Source organism: Sparus aurata, chromosome 9 (genome assembly GCF_900880675.1).
Source record: "Sparus aurata chromosome 9, fSpaAur1.1, whole genome shotgun sequence".
In the NCBI taxonomy this organism is placed as follows: Eukaryota; Metazoa; Chordata; class Actinopteri; order Spariformes; family Sparidae; genus Sparus; species Sparus aurata.
The window spans coordinates 28875453-28896406 of NC_044195.1; the positions used below are offsets into that span (position 1 = coordinate 28875453).

A 20954-nucleotide genomic window follows, 5' to 3' on the forward strand; every position below is an offset into this window, starting at 1 on the left:
TGTCCTTAAGTTTTCCTTAAATATATCCAGTGGTGTGATGCTAGCAAATGTTAAAACGCTGTGGTATCCCATCAGATATATCCAGTGGTTTCATGTATACAAAGCCTGCTTGACAGCTTTCCTGCTTGTTAATCCACCACCAATCCCTCCGCCTCTAGATATGAAAATTAAGTTCATAAATCTGTAATGTGAACGTCATGTCGTACGTTTTGTAGGAATGTCAGTAAGTTAAAGCAGCCTAGAACACTGACAAATGTGCATGTATCAGTAGTTTGCAAAAAAGTTAAATGCCAAAATTTTATTCTGAAGACTGGGCTGCATCAACACATGAATGCATATTGTGCAATAGTGTACTGTCAAACATTATCCTTTTTCAGTCCCCTTGTTGTAATTTTGTGTGTGTGTTTTCTGCTCCAAGGACACACACAATTTTTCACAGAGTTGAGGCAAGATATGCTGCAGATTAAGTTCTTACTTCTCTGTATGCTCAATTATACCTTTTTGGAATATTGTCATCTGGAGAGAACATATTTTCCATGTCGAATCCAAGAACATTGTGGTCTCCACTGCTCAGTGCTGTAAAAGTATACAAATATATCGTAAATGTCATGTATCATACAGTATGATGCATGTATCCTTCATGGTATCTGATGGGAGCCACAGATAAAGTCATTCATTGTGGATTTCAAAATGGACTCTGAAATGAACTTAGTGTCCCAGAATTCCCCATTTCTCACACCTAGGTGCAAAATTCAGGTTTGAGCCACTATTGGTCAAGGTGACAGACCCCCCGCTGATCAGATAGTCAAAACCCCAGCACCTTCATTGTTACGTTTCTCTCACTCGACACCCTCTTCTTCTTCAACTTCTGATCTTCAAGGGCTCCTCTCCACCTCCCCCCAACGGGGCTGCCTGCCCTCAAGATCTCTTCTTCTGGGCCTAACAAGCTGTGGAGAGCTGCAAGCTGCATTTACAGCAGGCCCAAAGAACTTCTCCTCACTGCAGCGACACAAGGTCCTGCCAATCTGAGGATCTTAGGAACACCAAGCAGGGTAGCACCGAGCTGCTATCCTTGCAAAGGAAAGGACTGACCAGTTTCCTCCTCTGAGGACTTTCATCAAACGTTACATAGCAAGAACAGCATTGCTCGCCATTGGAACCCCAACCTTCTCCTGCAACCACCAGCACATTTTCTTCAAAGACTGGTAACGTTGAACTGGGCTTAGATAGCATAGCATAACACGGCTAAACACAGGACTTTAAACTCCGGTTGATGTAATGTGTTAAATCTATGTGTTTGTTCACTGTTTGGTGTTATTGTGACCTCAAGTCAAGTTATTGGTAGTTTGCTTTCCCAGACGGCTAATTCAATGTTAGTCGAATTATGCTTCACACAGACTCAGGGTCTCTGCATGCAACTAACCATCTTTGATAACCTGGCATCACGTCACACAAACATTCCTCAAGCCTGGAGCATATCACACCCACATGTGATATCAGTGACCACCATTGTTTCTTTGTTCTGCCAGACACAGACACAGACACACACACACCTACCTGTATATAGTACAGGTAAGTTAGATCGTGTGCTTTCATCTTTGTGTTGAATAAATATTTTTGAACCTTCTTGCTGTCTACTTAATATTGTACAAGAGTGATAGCCAAATTTAACCTTAATCTCTCTTTTTAATGTTGCATAAACACTACTTAATTGTGCCTCGTGCAATTCAAGGTCCAATATAAATGGTGCCCCGTGTAAGGCAGTGTATTGTTGGCAATCATTCATAAATGTGCAATATTAATTTCAGCATAATTTGGACAGTGCTAAAATTTGAAAACATATCAAAACAGAATCCTTGATTTGTGATGCCATGATTCTTTACATATCTTAAAGTAATTAGATGTAGTCTAGCTCAAGTATAAATAAATGACTTCATATGAATAAAATCACAATGACATCAAATCAAAGTATCTAAAGTGACCTGCGATACATTTTTGTTTTCTACTTTTAGGATTACTTAAAACTGACAGTAAATAGGCAATAGTGTTTAACTATTCTAGGGATGTGACTCTTGATGATTACCTTTTGAGACTTTGGTATCTGACAGGAACTCAGAGGGGGCACAGTCATTGATGTTCACCTCATAGAAGAGAATGGGTTTCTCTCCACACTTTGCCTGCAAGAAAACAGTAATGTTCAAAACAAGAATTCTCACTTAGAGGTCGACGATTACAGAACTGAAGACTGTTAATTAAATATCAAATTCAATTTCACATACCAAAACATTCTGCAGTTCCTCCGCCAGGTTTTTTCCATTGGTGCAGTCATATTGAATTTTAACAGCGAGGAAATCTGTATATTTCTGAAACAGACATGCATGTGTGATTGTCACTGGTTGTGTGGAAAGCTTTTAACTTTTCCCTGACACAAATAAAATCAACTAACCACAGTTTTTATACACATGCTGTTTTGATATTATGGCAACTCAGAACATGTTTTTTGTGCTCATGTTCTGTGTGATGATGTGATCTCACCAGTAGCTGAGTGTCACAAATGACTGGGACTTTACTGGCCTTCACACCAACTGATACTCCTCCATCTGTAACATGTGACATGATAATAAACTTATTAGCTTGAGAGAGTGCATTCTTCTTTCCCCTACACTACTCCACCCCCTTATCACGAACTTTGGTACAAGTGGTCAGCAGATATGGAAACAGTTATCAAACACTGCCATAATTACTACACATCTATCTACGCTCTGGAGGGGAAACATAATGCACTCTGTGGAAACAAATATCCCCTTTGAGGACAGTAAAAATCCAGCTATCGATCAAGTTTCACAAGTACAACAGGAGATAAGAAAGATGACTCGAAAATATTATTATTTTATATCCAAAGTACCTAGACTGTTGCCCTCTTACAGTCATGTTGATTATATGTGAGTGCCATAATAATTTATGTAAAAACAGACTGACAAGACTTTATTGAGGTCCATATTTTAAGAAACAGTTCTGTTTTTCTGTTCTGTTCTGGTCTATAATCGATCATAGGCTGTACAACCTTCGCTCCCAAAGTCACATCCAGGGCTTCTGGCTGCTCCCCAGCAAAAGATGAAGGTGGATTTTCACTATAGTTTGATCCACAAGTAACACAATAACAAGATGTACGACTGCACTCACTATTAGTCATGTTGTTACTAGGGCTGTCAAACGATTAATTTTTTTAATCGCGATTAATCGCATTTTGTCCATAGTTAACTCGCGATTAATCGCAAATTAATCGCAATTTTTTTTGGCACATTTTTTTCTGTTCTAAATGTACCTTGATGTATTTTTTAATGTTCTTAATACTTTTAACAACATAAGAAAGGGCAAATATGCTTGCATTATGAACATTTTTGGCGGGGGGGGGGCTCTCTGCATCTGCCCTGTGTTTGGCTTGCAAGTGATATTTGAGACTCAATGTACTTCGATGGTAACTCATTTCATGTCGATAGTACATGCAGATAACTTTTGTCCTATCGACCGAACCATCTGGCAGTGTTTCGAAAGTAGTTTGCCGTTCATACCGTAAATGACCAAATAATATACGGGTTTCAATTATCCACAGGGTCCCTTTAAACGCCGGTGCAGATGTATATTTTGGTAAATAACCGCCGGTTCCAAATAAATGTCGGGTCTAATTTTTTATTTTTTTAAAAATTAAGGAAGAAGAGGTGTCCACTGACACTGCACGTTTTTCTTCTTCGCCTTTTTCACGCAGTGTGCTGCTTTCTGTCAGTCAGTATCACACTGATGATCGCCATGGCTCCAGTGCAGCAAAGGAGGAAAACTCGGGAGAAGCAGCCGCTAGATGTTTCTCTGTCGACCAGAAGAGAGTGAGAGAAACGGAGCTTGAGCGTCTGTCCGAGGAAGACATCAACAGGGCCAGGCTGCCTGCTGGAGGGAGGAAGAAGGCTAGCGAGGAGCCTGAGATAAACATGCGGGGATGAGTTATCAGCAAACGGGCACGCCACGAGAGAGTGTCCCGCAGAATGATCAGGACGATGGAGAAACAAATGTCCGCCACCGTGAGTGACAGCAGAGATGAGGAGTTTGCAGCGAATGCTGGTTGGATGAATCGTTTCCTCCGCCGCAACAACTTCACTTGCAGAAGGATGCCAGAGAATTCACAGAGAAGCTGGAGAAGTTTGTAATGTTTTCATCCAGGATTATTGTGAGGAAGGAATTAAACGCCTGTCCCAAATTGCCTTTTGGTCTGTTAAGTGATTGAAACAACTAAACCCCCCGGCTATTATTTGGTATTTTACGGTAAGTCCTTTCTCAATTTCCTCACTTTTCAGTCCACCGTGTTTTTCCCGAACCGCCAACCCTGCTGCTTCTTCTTCTGATTCCCTTTCTGCCACCCTCTGGATCAAGACTACATGTGCCACTGACGGCCGTAAATCTTTCAATGCGCGTTTTGTTTTTTGTTTTTTTATACCGAGCGTTAATCGCGCGTTAAAAAAAATTAACGGCGTTAAGAGGATGTTGCGTTAACGCGTTATTAACGCGTTAACTTTGACAGCCCTAGTTGTTACCAATAGATGACTATAGTTTGATTTATCTATATATTTCATACGGTAATAAAGCTTGGGCAAGCACATTTGCTGAGACTTTCATAAAAGTTTGCTCCTCAAGAAATCTTTTGTCAGGGTTACAACTCAAACAGACTCACACATCTTGTCTGCTCCTTTATTTGAGAGGAAGAGTCTGCCCTAGGCATAGGCTGTATAGGTCAATACTAAGGATGCCGTCATCCACTGGGAGGGCAACAGGCGGTGAAAAAAACCCAGCTATTTTTTACCAGTGCTATTACTACTATTATTTTGAAATATTATATCAGCCCACAGCAACATAACTTCATAGTAAAGCCTGGAGTGGCCTTTTTTCTGGGTTCCTAGCTCATTGCACTGTACATGCCCTCTGTGGGGTGGGGGTTTTGGTCACCCTAAGACCAAGAGTCTTGATTTGCTAGCTTATTTCAGACGATAGTAGTATTGTTTAATAATCAGTAAATAGCTTGAGTCAACATAAGTTAATGTTACTCCACCTTAAATGCATCAGGGACATTTGGATAGTTAACTTTAGACATGTCCAGGTGTTATTCTAACCTGTTGCCTGTGTTTTCCTGCTTGTATGGATGCTTGTAAAGTTGAATGAATCCCATCCTATTTTCATTACTCTACATTATTCTTATTTATAGCACACACCAAGCATCTGTTTATTTTTGTTAAAATGTAACATGCAGTGGTCACATGTACTTCTCTCTTCAGCACTTTTAAAATATTTCCCCACCTCCCCCAGTGACACAGCATCAGGTGCTACTGTCCCTCTACTCCCGTACTATATTTTCTATTTTGTATGTAAATAGAATTTTCTTGAATATGTTTGTGCAATGCCTATTTTTAATCTATCACTTGTTTATTTTTTCAGTTTATATTCAGTGTGATATTTTTGAGTTAAATAAATATATAATCTTGAAAACATACATGCAGTTTCTGTGTGAGTGTATGAAAATTGAAATTGAGTGCGATGCAAGGGGTTGCCGGCTAAAATCTTGCCAAGGGCACCAAATTGGTTCCAGATATTTATGAAAAAACTATTTCTCAAATATATGTTTCTGTTTGTAAGATATACTCAAGTGAAGGAGATATCCCGGAGAATTTCACAAGTGAAGTCACATTTGCATAATAATTGACCAGATTTGTCTCTTTTTATCCAAATATGTTTCACAAGTTTTATACAAGATATCATTAGCCTTTAGCTTGTGATGCAATGAATTGATCTCCTACCTTTCACAGGAAACAGCTGGTGGTAACGGCGGTAGACGCTGGAGTGTGCGTCAAGAGCGTTTTGCAGCTCAGCATCCCTCAGCTCATCCAGGATGCTCAGTGTCACCCAGGAGTCTGACATCTGTCCAAACTCTCTGAACACAAACTCAGCGTACTGTTGGAACATCTCTTTCAGCTCCTTGCTCTCCCAGCCTCCGTACCTTGATCTCAGAACTTCTGGCACTGTGGATCCATGAAGGACGACCAGAGGCTGGAGGCCCGCGTCCAGCAGCTGTTTCAGGAGGGTCTGGTAACAGGCGACCACAGCCTGCTGGGGCTGACTGGACCGGCCTGTAGGTAGAAGATGAGCCCATGAGAGCGGCACTTTGAAGTGGGTCACCCCTCTGCTCTGGAGGGACTCAAAGTACTGCCATGATCCTGGAGGAATGGGATGACTGCAGTCAAAGGGGTCTGCTTCTTTGGAGGGTTCTCCATTGTTGGTCAGAGGACCTGCAAGAAACATGGCCGGTGGATGATCATCATGGTCCTGGCACATGCACCCATACAAACTTAGTAAACACAGAGGGAGAAGTCGCCCCAGTAACAACATATTGTCTGTTTTTTGGGAACTGAACAAGCCACTGCATGGTGAAGCTTTATATAGCAGATCTGTTTACAAGCTTGAACCTTCAGTCAAACTAGAGTTTCATAAGTGGCACTAAAGTGTGCAGGGGTCATGGAGTGGTCATAGCCTTGAAAAACTTCTGATAAAACAGATCAAACAGGAGGCAAAGATTTATGATGCAAGGTATAAAAAAAAAGAAGTGTGTTCAAGATTTTTGTGTTCAGTTGTAATTTAGTTACACAACAAACCACAGGTGCTTGTTAGGCAACATATTGTGTTGTCTTTTGAAGGTGACTTGGATTCCTAAGCATAATATTTCTTGAAATATTGCAAAAAATTTAATTAGACCACCACTCAATATATATCAGATCTGTGAACTTAGGTACACTGAACTAAAGCAAAAACGCAGAAAAAATTTGGCTGTGCCCATTTTTCTGTGGATTGACAAAAAATTGGTGTATCAAGGCGCTGATTAGACAGTATGATTATTGCACGGGAGCAGCAATTTGTGACAGTGTTTGTCAAAAGGGTTAGGGTTATGTATTTATACTGTACTCTAGATGTACTTTCTTGGTTTTATTGATAAAAATAGCAGCAAAATGTGTTGACAGATTCCACATGTAGCAACACTTTCCATCCATTCAAACACACATTCTTACACTGATGGCAGAGGCTGCTGCACAAGGTGCCAACCTGATCATCAGGAGCAATTTGAGGTTCATCTTTCCCAGGGATACTTGATGTATAGCTATAATCCGCGGATCAAACCACTGACCTTCTGATTACTGGAGGACCTTACTTCCCGAGCCACAGCTGTTGAGGAAAAAGTGTTTCCAGCTCCATCTACACAACACATTGATAATTAAATACACAAAGACCTCTGAAAAAATACAGACACCCTTTCTCTGACTGTTGAGTTTTGTCCATTTTATTTTCATGTAAATCAGAATGCGGGTCGTTTCTTCTCAGTCATACAGTGATCAATACATTGTTTTTCTAGTCAAAATGGTTAAAGGAGGAAACAAAAGCGAGGGAAACAATCATACATTATGATGTTAATATTAGTATACTCATCCTTTGTGACACAAATAGCCAGATTTCCACTTTCATTCTTAAGGAAACCAAAATAACTCCTCACCTCCTCTTAAGACTAACCTTTCTTTAACCTTTTCAGCCATGTTTTTACAACCCAATCTGTTGATAATACTTATACAATCACGAAGATGAGAAATAAAGGTGGTGTTAGAGCTACTCTTATCTTACTCTGAATTGCTGTTGTGCCTTTGGGTAAATGCAAATTCATACTTGTTAGTTTCACGTCAGCAAAATGGGCTGCTAAGATGAATCAATGAAATTATTTTATGACTTGTCTTATGACCTGTCTCTATCTTTTAACTAATTATGTTGTGACAATATATTTTATGGTGTTCAAACATGCGCACAAGAGAGGGCTACAGGTATTCCTTGACACGTGGGTCCAAAGTCTTCCTGGCTGTATCATACAGCTGCAATAAAAAAACTGAAGCTTATACAGCTGGAATGCGACATCGATCTTAAGTGTGTAACAATTCATGAGAGGAAAACAGAATCACCTTGAATAGCTTGTCTATCGGTGGATAATATCAGTCTATCCTTTAAAGGCCACAATGAAGTATCTATTGTGGGCCGTGTTTCTGTATGGGTTTTGTCTGTATGGTTGCCGGAGCAATGAGGACTTCATGCTTGTTGCAGGCCCTCTGAAAGGTTCGGTGAATGATCCCTTTGACTGCAGTGATCCCATTCCTCGAGGATCATGGCAGTACTTTGAGTCTCTCCAGAGCAGAGGGGTGACCCACTTCAAAGTCCCGCTGTCATGGACTCATCTTCTACCTACAGGCCGGTCCAGTCAGCCCCAGCAGGCTGTGGTCGCCTGTTACCAGACCCTCCTGAAACAGCTGCTGGACGCGGGCCTCCAGCCCCTGGTCGTCCTTCATGGATCCACAGTGCCAGAAGTTCTGAGATCAAAATACGGAGGCTGGGAGAGCCAGGAGCTGAAAGAGATGTTTCAGCAGTATGCTGAGTTTGCCTTTCAGAAATTTGGAGCACTGGCACACTCCTGGGTGACACTGAGTGACTTGGATGGTGTTCTACATGATGGGCAGCCTGCAGGCGTTGCCATTCGTCTACAAAATATCCTTGAACTCAACAAGAAAATTTACCAGCTCTACCATCAACGGTTTACTGACAGAGGTAAGAAAGACTGATAAAAAAGAAGATAAAAGATGTGATAGATTGACAGGATTGGACACTTGAGACCTTCAGTGGTTAAAGGGAACAAGAAATATCTGTTGCCAGCTTTAATTACGTAAAATATCATTAATCTGTTGAGCAATATGTTGTCTTTTAGGTGTGTCTTGAGGAGTAACTTGTAAACGTTACTACAACCAGCTGATATCTTTCTTTTTTGTAACTGAAGCCCTTCGCACAGTGATTTATGGCACAGATTACATGTATATCATCATGCCTACCTCAATAATCAATCCCAGTGAAATCAATAAAAAATATCCATGCATGCATTTCACTGCACAGCTGTAGTTTTGAATTGTCACAGTAGGAAAAGCAAAGGTCTTATGAACAACATTAAACAAGACTCACAGTCTGCCATCACAGTGTGACAGTGTGTATAAAATACAAAGACCCGGAAACTGAAGCATCATTAATTTATTTTCTATACATGTGCTTTGTCAAATAATCATAAATTAACTGAAAACATTCCCTGAAGTCTGACACATATTTTGAAACTGGTGGAAATGTAGTGTGTACACAAATGTTCTGTAATGTACGTTGTGTTAAGAGCGCTTTGCTACTCTCTTGTTCACAGGGAGACGTCTGTCAGTCGGGTTGAGAGCGAGGGATGTTGCCATTCTTCCCCAGATCAAAGCTTCAACTACAGTAAGATAAATCTTCTATTCTATTTTTTCCATGCAAAACATCTTCATCTTTCTTTATTTGTCAGAGGTCAGTTGCTTTTTGCTATTAAGCTCCAAATGTAAACCATTTGACATAAATCAACATAAAAAGAAATGGTTAGTCATTTTCACCATTGTGGATTCTGCATGTATTTATAAAATCAAAGTCTGTTAATTAGCAAAATTCTATTTTGGGTGGGGTTCCCAGTTTCAACTTTCTGTGGTTGAGCTGCTCTGTGTTTTTTGATCAACATTTGCTGAAAAATTTAACCTTGCAAAAACCATTCCAATGAAATGAAACCCATGTTTAGTGCTTATTGTTACCATGCCTTATTTTTTACTGTGCATTTTAAAAAACTACCTCACTTAAATAAAGTCATGAAACCAATTACCTCAGAATTACTGAGTAAAGTAAACTATTACATTTAAGTTTTTTAGAGCTAAAAAGTTTTAACAGTTTAAAATGATTAGTCTGCTTTGCTTGGTAATTTTGTGGTAATCAGTTTCCTTGATTTTGTCAGAGTAAAGTCACTTTGTCAGGTGTTACAGTGTAGTCTTATCAGATTTCATATAATTAAAAATTGTACTTTAAAATGGGTTCCTTCATAACATATAAACACATTACCTAACATGTCAGTTTTTACGTCAGTTCTTTTACTGTTTGGTGTTTTCCAACTCTTGGTAGCTTTTCTGCCAAGTTTCCACAGAAATCCATCATGTGATGATCATCAAGGCCCTGGTGGTGCTTTGTTTTCCATATTTAATTAAGGATGCTCGGAAGTTTTTTGTCAGGGTTAGAAAATATTTCATGCCTCTCCTTATCTGAACTCTTTGATAATAAGCGCTCAAAGATGATGTGTCAGCAACTTTGCTGTCCTTGTCTTTCTCTGCCTTCTGACACACAATCCTCCCAAAAACAACAAAGACTTTGGATACAATCAGTAACCTATAAACCTACATAATGGTTGTCACAATACCAGAATTTTAAACTTTGATACAATGCTATCATCAAAAGAAACATACTTACATCTTTAACACCATGGCAAAAGGAAATGCGTCCTAGTCCCACAAAATAGGATAATTTATTTCCTTTTTTGAAATATAAAAAAATAGGAAAAGATACTGAGGGCACCCCACCACACATAATTTTAATATTTCTGCAGCTAGATCTGTTTATTGTAGTGGATGTGAAAACATCATATCATTTTAATAGTATCAAGTGGATCATAACATGACTTGGTCCTTTTTTTGAGTGTATTCTCTTCGAGTTTGCAGGGTCTCTTTTTACAGTTTAAACGCAGGAAATTCATGTTTTTGTTCTATAACCATGTTTCCATTGCTCACACATGTGCATGTGTTAGCTCTAGGCTGTCAACCTGTCGAGGACACTTCCTTACCCTAACTCTAGCACTTGCTGTCACTTCTTATAACATCCACCTCGGATATTCTCCTGCCAATATGACCACAAACACAAACAAAGCAAAATAAGGATATTGTATCAGAAAAGTGATATTTTAACTGTCTGATATTTATTTATGTAGAATATGTGGCTATAACTTATATTTGTATGTTCTGAACAGATGGATTTCTTGTCAGTGCACATTGCTTATAACTGTGACTATGTAGTCAACTTTGCAGAACAGCTGAGCAGCCTACAGGTACAGTAAACCTTAAAAAGTGTTCATTTTACTTTTCATTTCATACTTTGTATTTTGATTACACTGCAGCCACATTCATGCCATGTAATATTGCAGCTGTCCAGTGGGAATTTGCCTATCCTGATATACAAGATGACTGCTGATGGCTGCTCCCATGATCAGTTCCAGCGCCTTGGCAATTTGATACTAGGTAAATATAATTACAGCTGATTTATAGATACAATATGTAGCAATTCTGCATCAAAATGTAAAAAATGTGTCTTGTTGAGTTGTGTACTTACATTAACCCAAATCTTTCTAACAAGATTCAAACCTGGAGAAATCCACTAGTTTACTCAAGTTAGTTTCATGTGGTCACTTCCAGGGAAGTAAAGTCTGAGAAAGAGACTTAACACAAATAAAACAGTAACATTTGTGTTTACTTGCATAACAGATTTACAGCCATTCCTGCTTGGGCAAGCAGATTATGACAAGGCATCAAGACTAGCCTGTTGTAAAAATGAAGTATTGTTAACTTTTATAGTACAATAATCATGGGAGTGTTATCATAAGGCACTGATTAGTTTAAATTATCCTTGCTACAGTCCAGTAAAGTTTAACAAGAAAATCTAGTAAATGTACTATAACAATAACACTAGATTTTATAATTATAACTTAAAGCATAAAACACAATTTAGTGTGTTTAACAGGCAATACACATTGTTTAATTTTAACGTCAATTTCCAGTGGACTGTGGAAAGAACATTTTAAAAGTTTAAAAATTATTCAAACAGAGTCAGCTTTAAAGCATACATTATGTATTTGTTGTTGTTTTTTTTGCATAAATATTTTTAATATGGGTTTTCACCAGGCCCACATGATTATCCTGGCGAAATAATCCCCTATAACAATTTTATCGAAATACCTTCTGGCACTATGGGTAGAGTGCCTTTGTAATAACTTGCTGTGGTAGAAGCTAGTAGATTTTTTAGTCTTATTCACAATTTATCAGATACTGATACTTTAGGACTGTCTGATTTGTCGGCCGCCATCTCAAAGTGTCAGTTTTAGACAAGTTGCAAGAGAAATTAACTTTTCTCCCAAGCAGGACCTTTAAGGTGCATTACACCTACCACTTCCCAAAATATTAACTATATGAAATCTTTTTTTTTAATCATGATAACATTATGGCTCTATGGATGGCAACGTTGGTCTGTCGTTGAGTATACTATTTGGTTGTCAAAATATCTTGACAACTTTTGTCATATAGATACAAATCTTTTGTTCAAAGATTTATGGTGCCCCAAGGATGTTTCCTTCTGACATTGCAGATCGACATTAGGTTTGGTACAGACATTGAAGTTCCCCTTAGAATAAATTGTAAAAACTTTGGGCATCCTTCAACTTTTCAGCTAGCAGCACCATGAGATCACAACAGTCATTGTCAGACATTTCAGTCAGCCACAGTTGTACTTTGTGTTTGGTGCTAATTAGCAAATGTATATTTGATACATGCTAAAATAAGATGGTGAACATGGTGATTAGTAGGTCTTTCAGCATCAGCATGTTAGCACTGTCATCAGAGCCGGCCTGAGGCATAAGCGAACTAAGCAGCCGCCCTTGGCCCCCCTTAGGATGGTGTCTCTTTATTTATGCAGGTTTCATTTAATTGATTATAATGTATGTCTGTCAATAACTTTGCCTTGCACTTATTACAGTCTTGAAAAACAACGATGACCTGAATATCATGGGATGCGATGTGGTGAATGTGTTGGGTAAGCTGGACATGGAGGACATGGAGGACATCTCAACCAGGTAACAGTTTATCTTGGTGAAATGGAGGGGTTCATATGTACTGGCAGATTTTTCATGTATGTTTACATTGTTCAATTTATCTTTTCCAACAGTCAAGATATTTCAGGCTACAATGGAATTGCAGCAGTTGGAAACAGTTATCAGAATGTGTGGGATAAGTTTGGGGCCCAGACGACAACAGAACGAGATCTGTTCTTAAATGAATCATTCACTTCTGGCTTCCAGTGGGCCACCTCCAGTGAGTCCTTCAAGGTTGAAGGAGGCTGGTTGGAAGGTGGGAAGGGAGAAACCATATGGGACCGTTTTGGCCACGAAAACAAGGTTTTTGACAATCAGACAGCCGATTTAGCTTGTGACAGTTACCACAAGGTGGATTATGATGTCTATCTGCTGCGAGGTCTTCAAGTCAACACCTACCAGTTTTCTATCTCCTGGGCCCGTATATTCCCCTCCGGCAACAGGGACAGCCATTCAGAAAAAGGGGCTCTGTACTATGACAAGCTGATCGATGCCCTCATTGACTCTGGCATACAACCTGTTATCACTCTCTACCACTGGGATCTGCCCCAGGCACTCCAGGACAAAGGTGGATGGACCAGCGTTTCCGTTGTTGAGGCCTTCAAGGACTATGCAGACTTCTGCTTCTCCAGGTTTGGAGACAGGGTCAAGACCTGGAACACATTCAGCAGCCCTTGGGTGGTGAGCCATGCTGGGTATGGCACTGGTGAGCATCCCCCTGGAGTAAAAGACTATGTGGTTGCCTCCTATCAGGTGAGCAAAATGGTCTTACCATGATGTAGACATGCACTGTATTATTGTCATTCTTCTTAACACAACCATTTATTTTGGACTTGCAGGCCACTCACAATATGCTCAAGGCTCATGCTGAGGCCTGGCATGTCTACAATGACAAGTATAGGAAGACACAGGGAGGGGAAGTAGGCATTGCACTGAACTCAGACTGGGTTGAGCCCATGGACCCCTCAAGACCTGAAGACATAGCAGCTGCAGATCGCTACCTGCAGTTCATGCTGGGCTGGTTTGCACATCCTATATTTGTCGACGGTGATTATCCTGCAACACTCAAGACTCAGATAGAGCAGAAAATAAATGAGTGTCTGCTCTCTGTGCCCGCAAAACTTCCAGTTTTCACTCCTGAAGAGAGACAGAGGATAAAAGGAACAGCAGACTTTTTTGGATTAAACCACTATACTTCCCGGTTGGTCAGCCACAGTGATGGTGGCTGCATCCCTGGTCCTCAGGGGGTAGGTAACTTCCAGGCACACGTTGACCCATCATGGCCCTCGACTGCTTCTGACTGGATCTATTCTGCACCTTGGGGTCTCCGGCGGCTTCTAAACTACATTTCCACAGAATACTTGACTGTTACCAAAGTGCCTATCCATATAACTGGTAATGGTATGCCAACTGACTACATTGGGGACACTCTCAATGATACTCAACGAGTAGAGTACATGAACAGTTACATCAATGAGGCCCTGAAAGGTTAGTTTCTGTAATTTCTCTAGTAGGAAACCATCTTTAATTTGAAACCAATTTCAACATTTAATGTGTTGTTATGTGTGTCCATTTTGTAGCAATCTTTGAAGATGGAGTGCATCTGCAGCGATTCACAGTGCAGTCACTCATGGATGGATTTGAGGGACAACAAGGCTACAGCCAAAGGTTTGGTCTCCACCATGTCAACTTTGAAGATCCAGACAGACCTAGAACCCCCAAGCAATCTGCATATTTCTACGCCCAGGTTATCAAGCAAAATGGATTTGGATCAAACAAAGTTCCTGTCTTTAGAGGAGAAGAGATGCAACTTTCCCGCCGCCTAATTGCTTTATCACCTTCAGAGGTTCCATCTAAATCCAAGGTTGTTTGGGAGAAATTCTCACACCAGTCAAAGTTCCAGAGAAAAATGTACCACTATGGCACTTTCCCACAAGGTTTCAGTTGGGGAGTATCATCTTCTGCTTACCAGATTGAAGGGGCCTGGAACACTGATGGGAAGGGGCCCAGCATCTGGGATACATTCACCCAAAAACCTGGTAGTATTCCTGCTAATGCAAATGGAGATGTGGCCTGTGACAGCTATAACAGACTTGAAGAAGACCTCTACATGCTTCGAGCTCTGAAGGTGAAGTCATACAGATTCTCTTTGTCCTGGTCCAGGATTTTTCCTGACGGTCGGCGTGCCTCCCTGAACCAGAAAGGTGTTGACTACTACAACAGACTCATTGATAGCCTCATGTGGTACAATATCACTCCCATGGTTACACTCTACCATTGGGACCTCCCTCAAGATTTGCAAAACCTTGGTGGCTGGGACAATGTAGACATGATTAACATTTTTAATGAGTTTTGTGACTTTTGCTTCGCCACCTTTGGAGACAGAGTTAAATTTTGGATGACCTTCAACCAGCCTCACACAATTGCCTGGTCAGGATATGGACTTGGAAAGATCCCACCAAATGTTAAGAATCCAGGAGTTGCACCGTATAGAGTTGCGCACAACCTTATAAAAGCACATGCCAAGGTTTACCACACATATGATGAAAAGTATCGGAAATCCCAGGGAGGTCTAGTATCCATTGCCCTCAATGCTGATTGGTTTGAACCTAAAGATATAAATGTTCCCCGTGAAGTGGTGGCTGCTGACCGCGCTCTGCAGTTTCAACTGGGCTGGTTTGCACACCCCATTTTCAAGACTGGTGACTATCCCGATGCAATGAAGTGGCAAGTTGGAAACAAAAGTGAGCTCCAAGATCTTCCAGAGACAAGACTACCTTCCTTCACCGAAGAAGAAAAGAACTTCATCAAGGGAACTGCTGACATGTTCTGTGTAAATCATTATACTACAAAGATAGTCGGCCATGTTACAGCTCGGCTTAGCCCTCAATCTTATGAGTCTGACCAGGATGTGAAAGAAACAGAGGAAACAGATTCACCTACTACTGCCATCAGTAATCAGAGAGCTGTTGCATGGGGTTTGAGAAGACTCCTCAACTGGATCAAAGAAGAATATGGAGATCCAGAGATTTACATTACGGAGAACGGAGTAGCTACAGATGTTAAGACAACTTGGGATGACACTGCCAGAGTATTTTATTACAAGACATATATTGATGAGGCTTTAAAAGGTACACTGACAAAAAAAACATTTCCCAAACAGATATGAATTGTTTCCATGACTGCTAAGAATTGTTTCCTTGATGATTTATTTGTGTTTGTATGTTTTAATAACAGCTCATGACCTTGATGCTGTGAGGGTAAAAGGATACATAGCCGCGTCTCTCATGGATTCTTTTGAGTGGCTCGAGGGATACAAGGTTGGATTTGGGTTGCATCATGTGGATTTCACCAACCCCAACCAGCCAAGGACACCAAAATACTCAGCTCATTACTACTACCAAGTCATGAAAGACAATGGTTTCCCTACACCAGACGATGAGAAGCCTCTTTATGGACGTTTCCGCAAAGATTTTATTTGGAGTACTGCAACAGCATCATACCAGGTAACTGCTTTGATTAAACCACTTTATTGTAGTTTGCCTGGATCAGGGAATACATATTTTTCACACTTTGTCTATGTCATTCTCTCTTTACATTTACTGTCTCCAGATTGAAGGCGGATGGAGAGCAGATGGAAAAGGTCTCAGCATCTGGGACAAGTTTGCTCACACTCCTCTCCGAGTGTTTAATGATGACAATGGGGACATAGCCTGCGACAGTTACCACAAAGTTGACGAGGATGTTGCTATATTGAAGCAACTTAAGGTGACCCATTATCGTTTCTCCATATCCTGGCCGAGGGTGCTTCCTAAAGGCACCACCGAGTACATTAATGAGGCTGGACTCAACTACTACAATAGACTGGTGGATGCACTGCTTGCTGCAAACATCCAACCTCATGTATGTGGTAATTTATGTCATAATCTCAAAGAAATTGCAAAAGAAACTAATGGAAATTATTCACTAAAACTCTCTCTGGTTTTTCTTTGCCATCAGATCACTCTCTACCACTGGGACCTTCCACAAGCTCTGCAGGATATTGGAGGCTGGGAGAATGACACTATCATTTTCAAATTCAGGGATTATGCTGACCTAATCTTTAGCAGTCTTGGTGACAGAGTGAAATTTTGGATCACCATCAATGAGCCTTACAATATAGCCAATGTAGGCCATGGGTATGGCGCTGCTGCCCCAGGTAATCCACCTCACACATGAATTATATGAAAACAAATATTGCTCTTCGATTTATCATGTGGTTCTATAACTCCCACTGAGGTATAAAATAAACTCAAGTTGTGTTCCAGGTAAAGATATGTTAACCAATCCTGAATCTTAGCAAACATGTCTCTTTTGTGTCCAGGGATCAGTTTCCGACCAGGTACTCTTCCCTATATTGTGGGTCACAACTTGCTTAAAGCTCACGCAGAGGCCTGGCATCTCTACAATGAAAAGTACCGGCCCACACAGAAGGGAATTATCTCCATTACCATCAACTCTGACTGGTCAGAGCCCAGAAATCCCTATAAGCAGGAGGACATCGATGCTGCCAGACGTGTGGTGCAGGTACTAAAAAAAACTACTTTAGGTGTTGCACTGTTTGTAGATTCTTCTTTTGTCTGCACATTCCTTTTAAGGTCCCACACTGAAGAAAGTAAGATCTCATTTCATTTCTTTTCTGATTATTAAGGAGTATTATATATTTAGGTGTTATGTAAATAATGCATCACTATCAAAAAGCTCAGTCCACCAAGAAATTCACACCACCCATACTCTGAGGCTGTCACTTCTGTTAAGTTGTGATGTTACAACTATACAGTGCTCAGTCAGTCTTTGCAAGCATGCAGTAGGACCTATACTCCTCCTGTCGTTTTTTAAGTGGCCTAATTTGTTAAATCAGTTGCTGTAGTATATTGTGTTCACAGACTTACTTGCCCATTTGCTGTGGGCATTCCTGTTTTCCAGAGTAAACACACTAGATCGGAAATTAGGAATACAGACTCGGAAATATCAACTTCCAACTCGCGATATAATGTAGTGTTAAACACCGGCAGAGCAGAGGTGGAGGGTATTGCCTACTCAGGCCTGTTAGAGCTGACCAATTAGAGCAGACTACGCTTTTCTGGACAGAGGCCTTAAAGAGACAGGCATTAAAACAGGTGCTGTTGCAATGGACAGTGTGAGAAAGATTTAGGTTTTATTTACATTTAAGCATATGAACAAAAAGCATGAATCTGAAAATGAGCATAATATGGGACCTTTAACATTTTACAATAGACACTTGGGTGATTTAAAATTAAGGTGTTCAATGCTGTTGTGTGTCTTTTTGTGCAGTTCTACATTGGCTGGTTCGCCCATCCTGTATTTAATGGAGACTACAGTGACATGATGAAGACGATCATTCGGGAGCGAAGCTTAGCTGCTGGCCTGGCTAAATCTCGGTATTAAAAAACTGACATTAAAGGTCCTTTTTGTAAGAAAGTTGATTTTTGTGTCGCTTTCCTAATGCAACAAATACTGGCACTGTGGGATTGTAGGCTGGGTTGGTTGTCATCCTGAATCATCAGTATTTGACAAGTTTTTAATATAAGACTCAGAAATACATTTTATTACAAAGTGGACCCTTCAAGTCTGAAAGATAAAAAAAAAAGAAAAAAAAGTTTTACATTTGAAGGGTAAATTTGATTAAGTCAATATAATCTCTCCAGGCTTCCAGAGTTCACTCCTGAAGAGATTCAAAGGATTAAGGGAACCTATGATTATTTTGGGTTCAACCATTACACCACCGTACTTGCATTTCCTGTGGGCTATGGAAATCTTCAGCACTATGATGCTGACAGGTAAAGTAGTACCACTACTCCTATAACCAAGTAATATAAGCAAATCATCCATGATCCATGAAAAATTCAATTTTGTACTTAATTTACTTTTTTATTTGAACCTTTTTTTTTATATTTGATTTTCTCAGGAGTGCAGGAACAATTGCTGATCGTACCTGGCTGGATTCAGGTTCATCCTGGCTGAAGGTCTCACCGTTTGGATTCCGGAGGATATTAAACTTTATCAAGAATGAATATGGAAATCCGCCTATTATCATCACAGAAAATGGCATTTCAGAGCGAGGGTCTATTGACCTGAATGACTACCATAGGAGCTACTACTATGAACAATACCTCAACCAGGTGCTGAAAGGTATCAAACCACAATTTTTATTCTCTATATTAATAGACTATTTATTATTAAGTCATCCCAAGTAAAGTATGCAGTATAAAAATGCATGATATTTCTGTTGTTTCAAAGAATAAAACTAATGTTCAAACAGCGATAAAGAAACTTCTAATGTGTTCATTATCTCCTCCCAGCTTACTTGCTAGATGATGTAGATATCCGTGGCTACACAGCTTGGTCACTCATGGACAATCTCGAGTGGGCCACCGGCTTTTCAGAGAGATTCGGCCTCTTCTATGTTAATCACTCAGACTCTAACCTGTCTCGGGTGGCCAAGGCTTCTGTTGGCACCTACTCCACCATCATCAAGTGTAACGGGTTCCCCGACCCTGCCTTGGGACCAGATGACTGCATGACCACCAAGCCTGAAGGTAAATTGATGCAAACTCACTCCTGGTCTAGCATACCACTTATATTGGACTCATTATGGATAGCAGAACCAGAGATATCACTTTGTCCATTCCATGCAATCTTCTTCCTTTTCAAAACCTGCTGCTTACAGAACCCATACCGCATCTTAGCCACTAAGTGTCACAGCTGGAGGCAATTTATCAGATCCTCTGGAGCCACAAAAGGCTTTATACTACTTTTTTCACATATGCAGTAGTACTTCCCCCCTAAGACATTGAAAGATCTACAGTTACAGTCAGCAACCTGTTTCAAAATCAATATGATAACCTCTGTGTTTTGTTTACAGCAACAAAGGTACCTCCTGTGAGCACTGACACTGTGAGCTTCCTGGGTTTGAGGCTAACTATCAGTGATGCTGAGACTGGACTCAACACCACATTCGCTCTCCTGGTTGTTGCCGTGTTTGCAGTCATGTGTACATCACTTTGCTTCTTTAAGGCAAAGAAATCTAAAAAACAGAAAAATGTTGCCTAATCTATAAACATGAAGGAATATTTTTCATCGTAAATGATGAGTTGTACTGAGTCAACATATACACTGAACTGCTTCAGAGCTGCATATTTATATAATTTGATAAACTTCATATGTCAATAAAATTGGAGATAAACATATTTAAGACACGCATTGCTGACTGTAAAAATCATATTTCTTGTGCTACAGCTGATTCAAAAATGCATTTTTTGAACCTGCAATTTTCTCATGATCCGTGTTATTTGATTTGCTGTTAAAATGGATCCCCTGCAACCATATCATTCAATAAGACCTGGTCATTTGTTTATGGTAGCGATCAAAATGTAAAAACACATTTGTGAACATCATTCAGGAAGTAAAAATACAGAATTTTCAATGGTCACTGCTGCGAGTTTAAACTTGAATAAACCTTCTGCAAACATGTTTATCCAGCTTCACATGAAGAATTACCACATCTAATAACTAGAACAAGAGAAGTATTTCTTAATTTGCTCTTACATACTGTTCTTTTAAGTACATGACAGGCATCATCTGTACTCACATTGTGAAACGAAAGATGTTGCACCATGCATAAGTTCTGACTTGCAGAATCAGACGACATTCTGTTCTTACTCAATAAGGCCACGAGCAGTGTGTACTGTTTCTTTTCATTAGTGGTGAATTTCTTTATGTTAGTAAAGTTGACTTTCAGTTACACATTTTGGGGGCTGCAGCGCTGTAATTTAGCCGTGGGTTAAAGATGTGATGCCTGGAACAAATCCAATGATCTCATTTAAATTAACACTCTACCTGTAGTTTAGTATTACCACTGTAGGAACCTCTTATAACCACTAGAGGTCAATGCAGGTTTATGCTGATCCTGTTGCTCACCTGGTTTGAGAGGACATTCAGACAACTTGAGTAAACGTTGACAAAGCATATGAAGGAAACAATATTCCATTTTCTGATGTATCTAATGTAATATTTCCTAAATGCATTTTAAAGA

General features: G+C 40.1%; 2 protein-coding genes across 2 annotated transcripts in view; one reads left to right on the forward strand and one right to left on the reverse strand.

Moving 5' to 3' along the window:
- The window catches only part of LOC115588735 (uncharacterized), a 31900-nt gene extending 25474 nt beyond the window's left edge, over positions 1-6426 (reverse strand). Inside the window, exons 1-5 of the mRNA XM_030429506.1 lie at positions 5838-6426; positions 2536-2600; positions 2280-2363; positions 2084-2177; positions 498-576 (exon numbers count right to left, since the gene is read on the reverse strand). Coding sequence (XP_030285366.1) covers positions 498-576; positions 2084-2177; positions 2280-2363; positions 2536-2600; positions 5838-6426 — 911 coding nt within the window. The remainder of the gene's footprint in view (positions 1-497; positions 577-2083; positions 2178-2279; positions 2364-2535; positions 2601-5837) is intronic.
- A 1565-nt stretch (positions 6427-7991) lies between these two features.
- Positions 7992-20427, forward strand: LOC115587767 (lactase-phlorizin hydrolase-like). Its single transcript, XM_030427746.1, has 17 exons — positions 7992-8670; positions 9302-9372; positions 10970-11047; positions 11144-11237; positions 12745-12841; positions 12934-13612; positions 13699-14347; positions 14440-15990; positions 16097-16365; positions 16472-16762; positions 16859-17057; positions 17223-17425; positions 18194-18300; positions 18568-18699; positions 18828-19051; positions 19222-19458; positions 19785-20427. The coding sequence occupies exons 1-17, from the start codon at positions 8088-8090 to the stop codon at positions 19970-19972; spliced, it is 5652 nt and encodes a 1883-aa protein (XP_030283606.1). The 5' UTR covers positions 7992-8087; the 3' UTR covers positions 19973-20427.
- Positions 20428-20954: the final 527 nt, after the last annotated feature.